This window comes from Hemiscyllium ocellatum, chromosome 6, assembly GCF_020745735.1.
Source record: "Hemiscyllium ocellatum isolate sHemOce1 chromosome 6, sHemOce1.pat.X.cur, whole genome shotgun sequence".
Classification (NCBI taxonomy): Eukaryota; Metazoa; Chordata; class Chondrichthyes; order Orectolobiformes; family Hemiscylliidae; genus Hemiscyllium; species Hemiscyllium ocellatum.
Window position 1 is genome coordinate 90788794 of NC_083406.1, and position 17958 is coordinate 90806751.

Below are 17958 nucleotides of genomic sequence, written 5' to 3' on the forward strand. Positions count from 1 at the left end.
GTCTGAGGGGGTGATACCCTTTTCGTAAAGCCTAGCTAACATCTTGTTATTGTTAAATGTGGGAAAAAACACGTATTGGAACATGTTCAAACAGTGGAGAGAGAGTCAATCAGTCAGATTGTGGTGTAAAGTAGCAATACATTTCTGAATGTGAGCATATATTTCCGATGAAGTGTCACCCATACTATCTGTGTGTCTTCAAAAGCTGTTCTCACTCCATGTAATGTAAAGGGCTATTTGTGGCTGCCAGTGATTTTACTGGTGCACAAGTGGGCTTCAAATCTGGTGCCAGTGTTGGAAATTGGGAAGATTCCACAGGATAGTGTGGCAGCGAATGGGGCATGCATACTGAATGAAATGAGCAGCACAGGCTACTTTCCATTACATTCTGGCTGATCGATAGTCATTGTAACTGCATCTAAAAGAATTGAGCTGCACAGATTTACTGTCCTTCACATGGTACAATGTTAGAACCCTGTCCGAGGGAGTGCTACTCTTTCCCTAAAGCCCAGCATAGCCGAACATCTTTTATTGTTAAATTGGGAGCTATAAGGATTGGAACATAGAACAATACAGCAGAACAGTACAGCACAGTACAGGCACTTTGGCCCTCAATGTTGTGCCGACCTTTTATCCTATTCTAAGATTAAACTATCCTACACACCCTTCATTGTACTGTCACCCATGTGCCTATCCAAGGTTTGCTTAAATGTCCCTAATGTATCTGACTCTACCACCACTGCTGGCAGTGCATTCTACTTACCCACCACTCTCTGTGTAAAGAATCTACCTTCAACGTGTTCAAATGGTGGATAGAGGGTGCAGATTATAGCTACTGAAGCTATGCGCCCTGAGTTCTGAGGAATGCTAGCCAAAATGAAGGCCTGGAGAATTAAGTAGCAAGTTGGAGCTGTCAGGTACCTGCTCATACTTCCATGCTGGGGAATTATCACCATCTAGTTTCCCCCTCTTCCATGAGAGGATATCATGTGGCTTTTAAATAAGTAGTAATGAAATGTTAATGTATGCAAATGAGTCCCTTGCCACCCACTTAGTGGCTTATCCCACCATTCAAAACTTAGATGGAAAATTGGATCTCTGTTCTTGACAGCAAGAATCATGTTTTCTCAATTTCACAATATTTTCCCAACTGACTTGCCATTGCTGACACGTTCAGAGTCTGGGAGAATTCCACCAAGGAAACCTAGAAAATGGCAATCACAGACAATGTTGAAAACACTGGATTGTTTTTGTTGATTTCAAATGTCTCAGTTTTAGCTAATTTGCATGATTCTCATTAGCCCACAAAGGAACATGATTTTAAGGACTGGATTTTGAATGGATGCACATCAATCTGACCCCAAATACTCTACTCACACTCGATTAGTCCAAAAAATATGGATACTTGTCTGTAGGTTGCTAGGGATGCAGAACACAACCATTTAGACAGTTTCTTACATTTTTCTCGACTTTAGCTGCTGGGTTTAGAAATGCTAATGTCTTACTTAAACAGCAAGAGAAGGAATGTGTGTGCTAGACTCAAATGGATTTATGTAATTTTGTTTACTTTAATCACAAATTGATGGTACAATCCTACTATTTTCTGCCAATAAAACATGGTGCGTTTAAAAGATTAGTATAGATTTATTGGGAGTAACTTTGACTTATGTGACAGTCAAAGACTAGTGATAAATTGACAGTCTATTCAACATTTGCTTTGATTTTTATTTCCATTGAGTGCAATCAAAATAATAATTGGGAGAGTGTAAAAGAGGTTACTGATACACTATCTCCTATTTTACAGTATTGCACAAAGTTGGCTCTATTATGTTTTCAGGGCAAAAGTCTGAATCTCAAAATAAAGCGTCAAATGAAAATCTGTTAGGTTGGGGAGCTAGCCAAGAGTAGATAGTGGACAGGAGAAAGCTCCAGCAAATCAAAGGAGGGTTTTATTGGTCAGAGCGTTGTAGTACTTGATGCATGGTCATATTCTTTGTTGTATGGTATTCATTATCTACTAGATGCAGCAAATAACTGTTGATTGGAGGTGTTGCAAATTTCTTCAGTCAGTCCCTAGAACAAAACTGAGGCATACAAATTAAGCTATTTCACAATCTTTGCTGACCCAGACAATGGGCAGCCGCCACAGCTTCAAGTTCTACTCCAACATTTCCCATATGTTTGCTGCTATCTTCCTGAATAAGCACAGTTTTCTGAAGTACTGGCATTCAGACATCTCCATGAAGCTAATTTTCTGTTGGTAAACCCAGTGACAGTAAAAAAAAAGTAGTGATGTAGTTCCAAATCAGGATGGTGAGTGACTTTGAGGGAATTTTACAAATTATGGTATTCCCATATATCAGCTGCCCGAATCCTTTCACATTGTGGAGGTTCCAGGTTTGGAAGGTGCACTTTAAGGAGCTTTAGTAAGTTCCAGCAGTGCATCTTGTAGATGGTAAGAATGGTTTCTACTGTGCATTGACGGCAAAGGGAATGAATATTAAAGGTTGTGGATGAGGTGTCAGTTAGGTGGACTGTTTTCTGTTGGATAGTAGCCAACTTCATAAGTGTTGTAAGATGTTTCAGTATACTCCTGATCTTTGCCTTGTAGCTGGTGGATAGGCACTGGGAAAACGGAGAGCTACTTACGTGTAACACCTAGCCTGTGAATGACTCATGTAAAACTATTTATAGCTGGCTGTGTTCTGTTTCTGTTCAATGGTAACAACCAGCATGTTGATAATGAGGGATTTAGTGTGGGCAATTGAATGTGAAGGGGAGATGATTAAATTCTTTCCTGTTGGAGATATTCATTGTCTGGCATTTGCATATCATTAATGTTGCTTGCTGCTTATCAGCCAAAGCTTTGAATTTTTAGAGTCATAGATGTACAGCATGGAAACAGACCCTTCGGCCTAACCTGTCCATGCCAATCAGATATCCCCACTCAATCTAGTCCCACCTGCCAGCACCTGGCCCATATTCCTCCAAACCCTTCCTATTCATATACCCATTCAAATGCCTCTTAAATGTTGCAATTGTACCAGCCTCTACCACTTCCTCTGGCAGCTCATTCCATACATGTACCACCCTCTGTGTGAAAAAGTTGCCCCTTGGGTCTCTTTTGTATCTTTCCCCTCTCACCCTAAACCTATGCTCTCTAGGTTGGAGTAATTGGACTCCCTGATCTCAGATAAAAGACTTAGCCTTTTTACCCTATCCATGCCCCTCATAATTTTGTAAACCTCTATAAGGTCACCCCTCAGCCTCCGACACTCTGGGAAAACAACCCCAGACTGTTCAGCCTCTCCCTATAGCTCAAATCCTCCAACCCTGGCAACATCATCCTTGTAAATCTTTTCTGAACCTTTTCAAGTTTCACAACATCTTTCCGATAGGAAGGAGAACAGAATTGCATGCAATATTCCAACAGTGGCCTAACCAGTGTCCTGTACAGACGCAACATGACCTCCCAACTCCTGTACTCAATACTCTGACCAATAAAGGAAAGCATACCAAATGCCTTCTTCACTATCCTATCTACCTGCAACTCCACTTTCAAGGAGCTATGAACCTGCACACCAAGGTCTCTTTGTTCAGCAACACTCCCTAGGACCTCACCTGTCTTGCTGTGTCTAGGATTTAACTCATCCATAGACATAGGACTTAACTCATCCAGGAGTCACAAACAGCACTAAACTTTAAACAATCCTCAGCAAACATCCCCACTTCTGACCTTACAATGGAGGGAAGGTTATTAATGAAACAGCTAAGAATGGTTAGGCCTAGGCCATTACCCTGAGAAACTCCTACAGAGATACCATGGGGATGAGATGATTTGCTTTCAACAGCTACAACCATCTTCCTTTATGTTTGGGATGACTCCAACTAGTTGAGAGTTATCACTCAATTCCAATTGATTCCAGTTTTCCTCGGATTATCTGAAGCCATTTATGGTCAAAGGTGCCTTATTGTCAAGGGCAGTTGCTCTTTTGTCTTGTGATCAGCTATTTTATTTACATTTTGACCGAGACTACAATGAGGTCAGGAACTGAAGCCTAGAACCGAGCATCAGTGAACAGATAAGTCCTGAGCAAATGCCACTTCTAGGACTGTTAATAACCCTCTCTGTCATTTTGCTGCTGACAGTGATGATTATTGGGACTGGTGAAGCTGTCAAAGCTTTCAAGAAAATGTCCAAAAAATTCATACAGTGCAAAGGATGGTAGGTGGTATGATCTGGTATGAATTGGCACTGAAATGGTAGATTTTAGGACAGAATTTTGGCATGAGACTTCCTGCATGTTGTATTATCCTAAAACTGCCTGAAGTCAGGTGGTTTAAAAAAGAGAAATAAGTTCCTAGAATATCTCTGAAGAGCAATCCAATTTTATGGTTAGTTATATACCTTTCTGATGATGTCAGATCTGCTTCTGTAGTTCACTTGAAACACATCGTCTGTAACATATCAATCAATTACTGTGTCAATGTCTTGTAATACATATATCACCACTCCTAGTTTGGCAGAAAGCACCAAACCTTCAACATGATTGAATAATGGCACAAGACCAGCAATTATAAAATAGCAGTAGCAACCAATTTTGCTGTACATTTCGATATTTTTCAAAAGCATCGCTCTGATCCTTTTAATATCATCATCTATCATTTAAACACTTCGCTGAGAAATCTTAGGGACTGGTAATTGTTTTAAACATTGCTCATGTTGCACATATTCACAGGTGCATAGGAATAATGTTACCTATCAGAGTTACTCTGATAATGACCTTTGTAACATTTTCTGTTCCAGGAAAAGCCATTGACAAAATCCTTGCAAAGGGGAGAAGACATGCAGTTTGATCAGGTAAAAAACAAAATAAATAATGCTTGAAGCATTTGTTTTAGTTTGGAAGGTTTTTATTTGAAGAGTATTGGTTGAAAAAAGAATGCAACAGAGAACAGTGCAGGTTTTGCAACCACATTTGAGGTAACCATTTTAGTAACATATCTCGCATTTAATTACCAATAATGCATGTAAAAGTAACAATAACTTACATTTATTGGATGTTGTGCTTTTAATGTGGAATAATATTTTAAGGTGGTTTGTAGAAATTTGATTATTGACCTGGACGTACACACAAGTTCCACAAGAAAGGTGATGAAAAGTTTAATCAGGGAGAAGGGCTTTAAGGAGAAGTGGAAGATAGAGTGACAAAGAAACTTAGAAAGGAAATTCTGTGCTGGGCTGAAGGGAATGGGAGATGATGAAATAAGGCACACGCTATGGCTGTGATCCGATAAGTTAGTGTCTGCTGGCACCCAGCGTCATTTGTAAATGTGCATGCGTGCCAATCCACAAACACACACGCATACAATTCCAGAAACACACTGTCATCTTGTAGAATTCCAATGACATCTTACTGAAGGGAATTGCGTGCACACAGAAAAGAAGACAGCTGTTGAAATGGAGTTCAGCAGAAGGGAGGGAATGAGGACAAAGACTAGTGAAGACAGGGGTGGGGAGAGTGGCAACGACAGAAGGACTAGTGAAGGTGGGTATGAGAGAAGGAGTGAGGATGGGGTTGGGTTGGAGAGTGGGAATGAGGATGGGGAGAATTGGGAAGAAAGACCTAAGAAGAATGGAGAATGGGCAGGAGGCCGGGTGTGAGATGGAGAGTGGGAAGGGCAACTAGGAAGAGGACCAGAAGGGGAGGACCAGTGATGGAGGGAGAGGGGTTTACTGACCTCCCCCTCCCATTCATGGATGCCTCTTCCCTTTTCTATATCACAATGCAGACAAACAAAGCTAAAAACTAAAAAGTACAATGTGGATTGTACATTGAAGGAACTGGTCACTTCAAAGCTTAGGGTTGTGTAGGTAAATAAAAAACAAGAAAATAAATTGCTTAAGAAATTCAGCAGGTCTGGCAGCATCTGTGGAATGCGTGACTGCTAGACTGTCAAAGAGAACCAGACAGGTAGTGCAGGAACTGCAGAGACAATTTCTATTGTCCACTGCGGACACTGGTGAGGGCAATAGTCCCTCAAAGCAGTGCAGTCAGAGCCACATCCACATCATCAAGGGCAGTTCAGCTTATAGAGGGGAGGATAAATACTGGAAGAGCAGTACTAGTAGGGGATTTAGGGGAATAAATGGGTTCTTCTTTGGCTGCTATCTGTTTTTATTTCTGATTTTCAGCATCCACAGTTTTTTAGTGTTTTTTTTAGTCTTTAACAAATATGTTGGCTGCTTACGTTAGAAACATATGGGTTAAATGTTCATTGATTTTATCTCAGTGTTTGGTTCTGAGATTTTGTCCACAAGCTGGTACAGCTGTGAGGCTTGTGATGCAAATAGTCATCTTTCTGTGTATATCAAATACTAATCTGGAGTGGGTCAAATTTTAAAGCTCATACGTAAGGAAAAAAGTATTATTTGGTAAATTTTTTCTTTTAAAATCCACACATTATTTTGTAATTCCACATTAGATTTTTTGAATTTTTTGAAATCTGTTGTTAATGACAAATTTAATTGCTTATTCACTGAGTTTAAAAAATGTGGCAAATAAATTTCTAAGTAATGGCAATATAAAATAATCTGAATTAAGGTGACTGCTGCAGCAAAATCCATGTGGCAAAGTTATCCATATAAAGCTTGCAGAATAGTAAAGATGTTGATTTAAAAATATAAAATCTATGTGTGGTTAACTGTCAAGCAGAAAACCTTCATTCAGTTTATTTATATAAGTGCATGCCAGTAAAAATAGAACATTTAAACAGACAAGTGAATTTTAGTGGTTGAAGCCCAAGGTTAAGACAACCAGGCATATGAGTACATTGAACTGATATCTACCAACTGTATGAAGTTCATTTATAATGAAAGAAAATGAGCATTCATTGCAATAAGACCATATTTGCACTATATTTAATCTGTTCCAACTACAACACAGAGCCAGGATTCATCTTGCCACTGAGTGTGAATGAAGTCTGTAATTCACAGACTGTCCAGACTCTCCTCCCTTCCTGTTATAAGTATGAAACCTTTATAAGATCAACCCTCCCTTCCTGTGTTGACTTGAAGAATTATTTTAAGTAATGATAGCTGAAACTGTGCTGGTCTCTTCTATGTCAAAATGCTTTAATTGTGGCATGCATGGAACTAGAAAGGGGGGCATTTAGTCCATTCAGGTGAAGAATGTTGTCTATTTAAAGTGGAATCTATTACTTTAATTCAGATAAAGGAGGCTCTGGAATAGATGAGGGGTGGCAGTTGGAATTCATTTTGAACAATTTCCAGTGCAAATTCAGGATCATTTTTGGAAACCCTGCCCAATGACAGAGGCCTGAAGTTTATTCCAAATCATGCCTAAACCACAATTTCTGTCGTACTGATGAATTGCATGCCTTAATATAACTCAGCAGTCAGGGCCTTCTCAATATTGGCTAATTGAAACCTAAAAGCTATTGGAAGGGTGTAAATTGGCATCAGCCCACAATATAGGCTCAGTGATAATACAGACACCTGTTCTTCAGCAGCAGCTATGATTAGGCTATGATAGACATTGCTACTACTGTGCATTGTTGGTGGAGTAAGTGGATGTTGAAGGTGTTAGGATGGGTGCTTTGTTCTGGGTAGTCTTCTTGAATGCCTTTGGAGTTGCACTCATCCAGGCAAGAGCAGAGTTTTCCATCACATTGCTGACTTGGCATTGGTATACAGGATTTGAGGAGTTATGACAAGAGTTACTCAACCTCTGAGTTGCTCTTATAGCCATATTTATATGGCTGGTTTAATTCAGTTTCTGGTCAATGTAACCCCATGATGATGTTAGTTAAAGGCCTCAACTGTGGTAATACCATTGAGTACAATGGGGAGATGATGCAATTCTCTTTTGTTTTCAAGATGGTCATTGCCTGCCGTTTGTGTGCGAAGAATGTTATTTGTCACTTATCAACCCAAGCTTGAATGTGGTCCAGGTCTTGCTACATTTGGATATGGACTGCTTGAGAAATCGCTAAGGTTGATAAACATTGTGAAGTCATTGGAATACAGGAAGAGGAGTAGACCATTCAGCCCTTTTGACCCTACATGCTATTTAATATGATTATGGATGATCGAACACAACAATGCCCTTTATCCACATTACCCCCACAATCCTTTTTGTTTTTGGTAATCATAAATCTATCAATTTCTACTTTAAACATATTCAAAGATTGAGCTTCCACAGCTTTCTCTGATAGAGAACTCTAAAGATTTACACTTGCTCCCGTATCAGTCCTAAATCGCATCACACTTTAGAAATAACGTTGTGTCCCCTGGTTCTAGATCAAAGCATTGAGTCAGGGTCTAGCACAACTGATTTTTATGAAAGTGGAAGTAGACAGGCCTTGTTTTGGAGAAAACCAACTTTGTAACTTAAAGATGATGGTGATCCACTGAGCCAAGCTAATAGTTCAGACTTGGACCCAAATACTATTGTTTTCTATAAATTAAGTAGGTGTGTAACTGCATGTAATCTATCATCCTTTGTGCTTTTCTTCCCTAGTTGATCAGCTCTATGAGTTCACTTGCAGAGTACTGCCTACCCTCTGTACTGCGCACACTTTTTGATTGGTATAAAAGACAAAATGGTACAGAAGATGAATCCCATGAATATCGACCCAGAACAAGTGCAAAGTCAAAGAGGTACTTATTTTTCACTTCAGTTTATTGATTATATCTGATCATACAGCTTGTTTATGGATGTTATTCCCCCTCCCCTTGCTCAGGGACTTGCCACGTACTGGTATCGTCCACAGAAGCTCAAATGACATGCTGTTTTATCAGGACAGGTGTTTAATATACTTGCCTGTTTTTCAAATGTTGCTGCATCACTTTAAGGTCACAAAACTTATTACTAAATTAACAACAAAACCTTATACAATGCATGTAACATGATAAAGTGTGCCAAGGCTCTTCACAAGAATTAAAAAGCAAAGCTTAACACTGAGCCATAAAAGGCAATATTAATGGTATTAGCCTTATTCAAAGGTTTAAGGAATATCGTTTAGAAGGAAAGAGACATGGAGACGAAATGATTTTGGGAAGAAATTCACGTGTCTAAGGCACTGGCGGTTGAAGCCACAGCCATCATTGTTGTATCAGTTAAAATTGGTAATTTTCAGAAAGCCAGAATTAGATGAGCATAAATATTTTGGAGATTTGGGTTCTTCAGAAAATTTCAGACATAAGAAGGGCTGAAACACTGGAACAATTTGAAAACAAAAAAAAGAGGATTGTCAAATCAATGTTTTATAGTAATTGGTAAAAGTTGTACCAAGGTTAGCAAAATGATTCAAAAAAGAAACTAAGCACCAGTTTTTCTGTTTAAAAGGATAGAGTTTTTAAGAAAAAGGACATTTATGCAAAACTTGTATTAAACCTTGGTTAGAGCACATAGAGTTTTGTTTAACATATTTAAAAAGTGTTGTAGAGTGTGGTGTTAAAAAAGCACAGCTGGTCAGGCAGCGTCTGAGGAGCAAGAGAATCGACATTTCAAGCATAAGCCCTTCATCAGGAATGAGGATTGTGGGCCAAGGGGGTTGAGAGATAAATGGGGGTGTGGGGGGTGCTGGGGGGAATGGGGCTGGAGAAAGGTACATGGAAATGTGATAAGTAATGAAGGTGGGGGTGATGGTGATAGAGTGAAGTGGGTAGGCAGGGAGAAAGATGGACTGGGTAGGACAATTCAAGAGGGTTGAGGGGGGGAGGGGGTGGGGAAGAGAATGAAGAAACTGGTGAAATCTATATTGATTCCTTGTGGTTAGAGGGACCAAAGACATTCTTCCTTCAGGTATCGGGTGGTTAGGGTTTGGCGGTGGAGACGGCCCAGGACTTGCATGTCCTTGGCAGAGTGGGTGGGCGAGTTTGACTGTTCAGCCACAGGGCGGGGGTTGTTAAGAGCATGTGTCCCAGAGATGTGCTCTGAAACGATCCGTAAGTTGATGTCCTGTCCTGTCTATCTTCCTTCCCACAATCCACTCCACACTCCTCTCCCAGTTACCTTCCCCCAGCACAGCCCCCCTCCCCCTTGGGCCACAAGTCTCATTCATGATGAAAGGTTTATGCTCGGAAAGTCGGTTCTCCTGCTCCTTGGATGCTGCTTGACCAGCTATGTTTTTCCAGTACCACACTCTTTGACTCTGATCGCAAGCATATGCAGTCCTCACTTTCTCCATATTAACAAGAGTAAAGAGTACTGGAGAGGGTGCACAGAAGAACTACAAAGCTGACACTAGAAATGAGTTGATATACATGTCAGAAGGATTAACATGCTGGGATTCTACTACCTTAAAGAAAAGGAGTCAGGAGCGATCTTCAAAATGTTACAAGGTTTTGATAGAGTGGATACAGAGGAAATGGTTTCTTTTGTGAGAAGAACATAACTAGAGGCCATCAATGTTAGATATTCGTCAAGGATAGGGATGAATATCTCTACCTCTATTTGTTATAGTATTCTGTATAACAGATGAGTGGTGAGAATGTGAAATTCACTGTAACAAGGAATGTTGAAACAACTAATATACTGTAGATGCATATAAGGGGAGATTAGAGAAGCATGCGAAGAAGAAAGGAATAGCTGATTTTAACATTGAATTTAGATGAAGAGAGAAGAAAGGAGGCTGAAGTGGAACATTATCACCCACATAGACTTTTTGGTCTGATTGACCAATTTTTGGTGCTGCTTATTCATATACAAGATGTTGCTTAACCAGTTAGCAATGCAAGGGTGAGGACAAGGGTGATGGGTGAAATAGACTAGTTGCAAAAAAGGACAATTGCTGGAAATTTGGATCGCCATAATTTTACAGGATGGAAAGGGTAACTAATCAAGTATAAAAGTAATAAAAGCTTAGATGAAGGTGTCAGTAGCAGATAAGCTGAGTAAGGGCAGAAAAGAACATTGTTACCAAGTGGAAATGGGCAGTCTTGATAGTTGCATGAACATATAGAGACCATGTTTTTTTTTAATTTTTCCTGTTGCTCTAATTATGGACTGAAATGAGAAATGAACTGTCTTAAAACCAAAGATTGCTGTAGGTTTGATGCATGTTTTGAAACCAAGGGAAATCTAACCCTATCATGGCTGATGGTGGAATTTGAATTCAGTAAAATTAGCCTAGAATTAAGAATCTAATGATGATCATAAAACCAATATCAATTGTTGGAAAAAACAACTGGTTCATTCATGTCCTTTAGGGAAGGAAATTAGTCTGGCCTGTACGTCTGTCCATTCCAACATAGTCATCTGCACAGGATCATTCCTTAACAGCAATGTCTTAGATAACACCTTCACCATTTCTGATTTATCCTGTTCCAGGAGCAGGACAGGCCCAGTTGAGGTGGCGGCATGGTGGTCTACAGTTGGGAGGGAATTGCCCTGGGAGTCCTCAAAATTGATCTGGACACCATGAAGTCTCATTGCATCTGCTTAAAAAGGGGAAAGGAAACCTCCTGCTAATTACCACATACTGTCTTTCCTTGGCTGAGGAAGCAGCGTTCCTTCGCTGAGGATAGAAAGCTACAGAATGTATATTGGGTGGGAAATTTCAGTGTCTGCCACCCAGTGGTCACTGGGCATCAGCACTACTGATCATGATGCTTGTGTCCTAAAGATCATTACTGCTCAATTGGATCTGCATCAGGTTGTAAGGGAACAAATAAGACAGAAAATCATACTTGACCTCATCCTCCTCAATCTGCCTGCCGCAGATGCAGGTGTCCATGACAGTATATCAGTAAGAGTGACCATCGCACAATCCTTGTGGAAATAAACTCCTGCCTCCTCACTAACATTGCCACACAACTCCATATAAAGTATTATCACCGCACTAAATCAAACAAACTTTAAACTCATCTAGCAACTCCAGGTTGAGCATTCATGAAGCACTGTGGGACATCAGCAGCAGTAGATTTGTACACCAACACAATCTGCAGCTTCATGACCAGGCATATCCCCCACTCTGCTAAAGAAACTAAAGACTCAATCCATGTTTTCTAAAGTGTAGGGTGGGCATGCCAGGAGCAACAGCAAGCCTATCTAAAAAGGTGATATCAACCTGTTGAAGCTACAAAACAGGATGGTTTGCCTGCCAAGCAGCAAGTGATGGAGTTAAGTGATCATGCAACCAATGGATCAGATCTAAAGTGTGCAATCCTATCATACCCAGTTGTGAATTGAACAACTCAGTGGGAGAGGAGGCTTCACAAATATCCTCATCCTCAATGATCAGGGAGCCCAGCATATCAGTGCAAAAGATAAGGCTGAAGCATTTGCAATAGCCTTCATCTAGAAGTGCCAAGTAGATGATTATCTCTGCCTCCTGCAGTGGTCCCTAGCATTACTGCTGCCAGCCTTCAGGCAATTTGATTCACTCCACATGATATCAAAAATGGTTAGAAGCACTGGATCCTGCAAAGGCTATGGGCCCCAATCACATTCCAACAAAAGTACTGCAGAACGTGACAAATCCCTGGCCAAGATATTCCAGGACAGCCATCTGTATCATTCTGTATTGGAGGATCCTACAGGTCAATGCCTGATTTTCTTCTTCTTCATCTTCATTTATAGTGGATTGCTGGCAATCCCCATTTCCTCAGTATTCAGAAGATGCCCCCCCACCCACCACCACCACCACCACCACCACCCCTCTCCCAACACCACCCAATCTTTGTTTGCTCCAATTTGGAAGCATGCCACAACGATGCAGCCCTGGGTGATACTGCAAAGTCCTTTCCCAACACTGCTGCACATTCCACTTGGACATGACTATGCACATGCACAAATTCAGACCAGGCTGGCAATATTTGACAGAGTGTGCAACTGGGTTTAAACATGATGTCTGCAGCATGAATATCATAAAGGCATGGCGTCGGCAAGCATTTCTGCCACTGGTAAGTGTAGGATTGTGCAGGAAAGGTGCTGTGGAGGTAGGGTAATACTGAGGTTGAGTAGCATTTGATAGAATTAGAAACGTTGCTGCTACTCATGGAGGGAAACCGCCCCCCCCCCCCCCCCCCTCCCCACTTCCCTCCAAAAACCTCCGTGGAATTGGTATGAAGCAAAATTTTTGGAAAACCCACCAAGAATGTCATTGCTTATTGGAGGGATTCAGAACTTATCTTTTTAAATTTTAGGGGAACAATCAGAAATTTTTTATTTCAACATCAAAAATCTTTTTCCATTTTTTCTTATTTTCTCAATGTTCTTACTATTGCTCTTGAGAATGGAAAATTCAGCCCAATATTCTACAGAGTATAAACCTCTGACTTGCTTCCTACAAACATAACCAAGTTTTTTTTTATTATTGTGCTTTTCAGTCCAATGCGCTTTTAAACATAATTGTACTCTGGAACGCAATTTCTTTTTATTCTGTATGTTGATGCACAGGTCAGAGCTCAGATCTACAAAGATGTCCTCCTGGTCCAAATTTAGACAGTGTTATTTATGTCTCAACCCACCAGGCATAGACAGACATTCCATTCGTGCCAATATCATGGCTGGACTTTTCCTTTCTTTACAAAGCTTTTTGGCCATACTCAATTTCTGTAAATCACTCTCAATGTCTCTATCCATACAGAATTACCCACAGTATACCATTTCTATTCAGCCTTTCTGTGCTTTGACTTCTTAAAGCAAAGGAAAACTACTATTCAGAAAGTAGCTCCACCACAACAAATGATCTTGATAGAAAGTTCAGTACTTTCATATGAATTAAACAGTTATTCCCCCTCCCCATCACTTTCACATGCACCCTACCATGCACGACCTGCACTTACAGGTACCTCAGCCTCATCTCATAGGCATTGTCCCGCCCTGCTTATGATAGGCATTCCCATCACCACCCTTTGCTGTTTCCTCCCCAACCTCTTGTGAGTCTTGTCAGTCAGCAGTCTTCAACCACCAAAATAGGGTCCTGATGGGGAAACATTTGAGAAGTACTGCCTTAATTTAATATAATAGAGACCATTATAAGAAATGCCACTCAGCAGAAGTTGACATGCATTTTCCATGGTAATAGGTTCATAGAGTTGTACAGCATGGAAACAGAAACTTTGGTCCAACTCGGCCATGCTGACCAGATATATCTTAAATTAATCTAGTCCCATTTACCAGCATGTGGCCCATATCCTTCTAAACCCTTCATATTCATGTACCTATCCATGTGTCTTTTCAATGTTGTAATTTTACTAGCCTTCAACGCTTCCTCTGGCAGTTCATTCAATACATGCACCACACTCTGCATGAAAAAAATGCCTCTTAAATCCCTTTCAAATCTTTTCCCTCTCACCTTAAACCTACGACCTCTCGTTTTGGATTCCCCGACCCTATGAAAAAGGACTTGTTTATTCATTCTTTTCATGTCCCTCATGATTTTATAAACCTTATTAAGGTCACTCTCCGCCTCATTGCTCCAAGGAAAATAGCCTCAGCTCATTCAGCCAATCCCTATAGCTCAAACCCTCCAACCCTGGCAACATCCATGTAAGTCTTTTCTGTACCCTTTCAAGTTTTTCAGAAGCAGAGTCCAGGAAGTGAGTTGCAGCTGGAGCCTGGTGCAAGAGCAAAGTAAGCCCAGGCCAGCCGGGGGATAAGTCCTGCAGGTGAGTCTGGGACAGAGGCCAGCATGTAGAGGCAGCGAGGCCTCGTGTCCTGAAGCCCAGCGGGCACGGACTCACTGAAAAAGGACTATAACTTGAGTTCTTTAAAGATACTTTTATTCTCATTCTGGACTTTTTAAACTTTGTATTCCTGTACTAGTGTATCTTTCTACTATTTCAATTCTGTTACAACACTTAAAATATCTGTCCCTGAGATGGTGCCAAGAGGTGACATTACAAACTTTGCACTCATTCGAGTGCACATGACAATAAAGGCTATTCTGTTCTGATAAGTGCATATAGAATACATTATACCTTTTTTTTAATGATATATTTGCATTTGATAAACTGGTCATCCTTTGCAAGACACTGGATAATTCAATTAATTATTACTCAATTTTAACTTTTGTTTTTTTAGTGATGAACAACAAAGGGATTATCTTCTAGAGAGAAGGGATCTTGCAATTGATTTTATTTTTTCTCTGGTATTAATTGAAGTTTTAAAACAAGTAAGTAACTTTGATCTTTTTATTTTTTATGTTTGATTTCCAATTTTTGACAATTCTTTGCATTTTCATGTAAATTATGGCACCAATAAATTGTCACGATTAAAATAACTAACTGCTGTGGTAATTAAAGTTGTATTTAAATAATGCAATGATAACCTAATGATGATCCAGTAATTTGTTTCCTGAGAATACTGGAACAATCATGCAAAAGCATGAATGGTCCTCCACAGGTTTGTTAAGAAGAAAAGCCAGGCCTCACTTTTTCAAGAGAACACCTTTATGACCAATGATTAAATTGCTCAATACCTTATACAACTGAGCCCAATATGCACACTTTATCAATTCAGAAAAAAATCCCAGAACCTGTTTAGAATCTGACTTGTATATTTACGCAGCTTCCCACTTACTATAGGTGAGAGTTTTATGTATCTACTTAAAGATCTGCATGAGACTTCATTTAGTAACAGGCAGACACTAAAGGGATTTCCGAGGGGCCTACCCAGTTCTCTGCTTTTTGTTCATTTTGTAAGCCAGAATTTGATGGCTGGCAGTTGTAAGACATCTTCCATGTTCTCTATCTAAATAGATTAAAACTTATATGTTATTCCTTTTCAGCTTTCACTTCATCCTGTACCAGACAACTTGGTCCAAGAAGTTATTAACTTGGCATTCAAGCACTTCAAATATAAGGAGGGGTAAAATGTATATTCTCATTCATACATTTATTTAATATATTTGTTATATTTTCTTTGCTAATACTATGTATTGTTTTTCTTTAGTTATCTTGGTCCCAACACTGGAAACATGCATATTATAGACGATTTATATGCAGAAGTAATAGGTGTTCTGGCACAATCAAAGTGAGTACTATGCAACTTTTTACAGTATTTAAGTTTTGCACATGCAGAACTGGGTAAGGATAGTTTACACTTATGCTCTCAAGAATTTTGCGTCAAGTCATTGCAATATCCTAACGTAATGAAAAATATTAACTAGAAATATGCACAGAATGTTTACCATTCTTCCATCATCGATTCACTGCAAGTGACATAAATGCCAGGACTAATTTTAGTTCTCATATGGAATCTTAGAGCAGCAGATGGCAATCCAGTGCAAGAGCATGAATCAGTTTCAGATTTTAATTGCTAAGTCTCATTGGAATCCTGCCAGATGGCTACTTAACTGTTTCACACAGAAAGAAGCAGCTGGTCACTGAAAATCAGATGGTTCAGAAATTGCCTGTTGGAAGATGGTTGCCAGCAATCACATATGTCCAAGGCTTATGGTATTTTTCAAGTCTCTATGTGTGGAACAGGGGACTTTGAGTAAAAAGTCTTTAATGTTCAGTGTCAGATCCAGAGCAGAGATTTGTTTATTCTGATGTTAATACATAACAATTATATATGCTTCCTCCCAACATTTTAGGAGCTCACCTGTAAAATAATATAAATTATAATAACTAATATTGCCAGTAGATGTCTTTTGTGAGTATTGATTTTTATATTTGTATCTGAAATTATTTTCATAATAGTTGATAGAAATAGACCTTTGTCACTGCAAAATATTACTCCATATATAGCCTTAAAACTTAATAACTGAATATAAATCATGAAAAAAAAAATTTTCTCTCCTTTATAGATTTCCTGCTGTGAAAAAGAAATTTATGTCAGAACTTAAGGAACTACGTCAGAAAGAACAGAATCCCTATGTAGTTCAAAGCAGTATTAGTCTCATAATGGGTATGAAATTCTTTCGAATTAAGATGTATCCTGTGGAGGAATTTGAAGCCTCTTTCCAATTTATGCAGGTTTGATTTCTGAAACTTGTTTGATTGTATTACTTGTATCATAATATTTTAGTGTAAAAGTATAGTGGCATCAAAGGACAACATTTGGTCTGTAAACTTTGAGAGGATACACTTATTTCCCATGTACCTGTGACAGAATGAGTTCCAGCCAGTTTTAATCAGTGGGCCTTCTTAATATGTCAGCTGCCAATTTCACACCCATCATACAGGGTGATTCACCTGCAGACTACAGTTCCAGGAATGCCTTTTATTGGGAACGGGTTAACTTGATGCCTCCAAACCAGGTCAAGGAGGGCAAACTTTTCCATCTGTGGTTTGGAGGAACACTCCTTTTCCTCCTGGCTGCATGAAGGAATGAGATATATTACTTTGAATGGCCTCTTTTACTTTTCAGTCTTGTAACATGCATTCACCTTTGGAAAGACCAAAATTGAAATAGAGTTAGAGACTAATAATGTCATCAGATCGCCATCTGCATGTTTCAGGAGGGGCCCCATTGGCAATGGAATAGAAAAAAAAACAGACAAGGCCTAAAACAGGTTGTCAAATCACTGTATGCCCATATATCACTACTGCTAAAGAGATTATTTCAGTCCCTGCAGGGGTGTTAAATTTCAAATTATTTTTTTATAAAAAACATTTTTTTAAATACACAATGAATACTTATTGAATACAAGTCCCCACAGCTTTTTATGTCAATCATAATGACCAATAAAGGTTTTACATCTGAAGGACATACAAACAGGAGTAGGCCACTCAGTCCTTTGAATCTACTCTGACATTTAATAAAATCATGGCTGATTTTAACCTCCGTTCTACATTCCGGCATGTCCCTTATGATCTTTCAGTTTTAGTTTGTAAAGTTTTAAATATGCATTCTGAGTACCCTATTCATGATAATTATTTAGTATGGTTTATGTAGATTTACCACAAAGATTGTTATTTGATTGTCATTACCATATTAACTGTTTAATAATAAAATCATCTGTATAACTTTTCTGTAA

General features: G+C 39.4%; 1 protein-coding gene across 8 annotated transcripts in view; it reads left to right on the forward strand.

Annotated features, from left to right (window-relative positions):
• Positions 1 to 17958, forward strand: part of LOC132816485 (protein furry homolog) — a 397881-nt gene that overhangs the window by 156673 nt on the left and 223250 nt on the right. For all 8 annotated transcript variants that reach the window (XM_060826132.1, XM_060826128.1, XM_060826135.1 and 5 more), the window contains exons 3-8: positions 4808 to 4861; positions 8544 to 8683; positions 15057 to 15147; positions 15763 to 15842; positions 15927 to 16007; positions 16786 to 16954. In XM_060826132.1, the coding sequence (XP_060682115.1) occupies positions 4808 to 4861; positions 8544 to 8683; positions 15057 to 15147; positions 15763 to 15842; positions 15927 to 16007; positions 16786 to 16954 (615 nt within the window). The remainder of the gene's footprint in view (positions 1 to 4807; positions 4862 to 8543; positions 8684 to 15056; positions 15148 to 15762; positions 15843 to 15926; positions 16008 to 16785; positions 16955 to 17958) is intronic.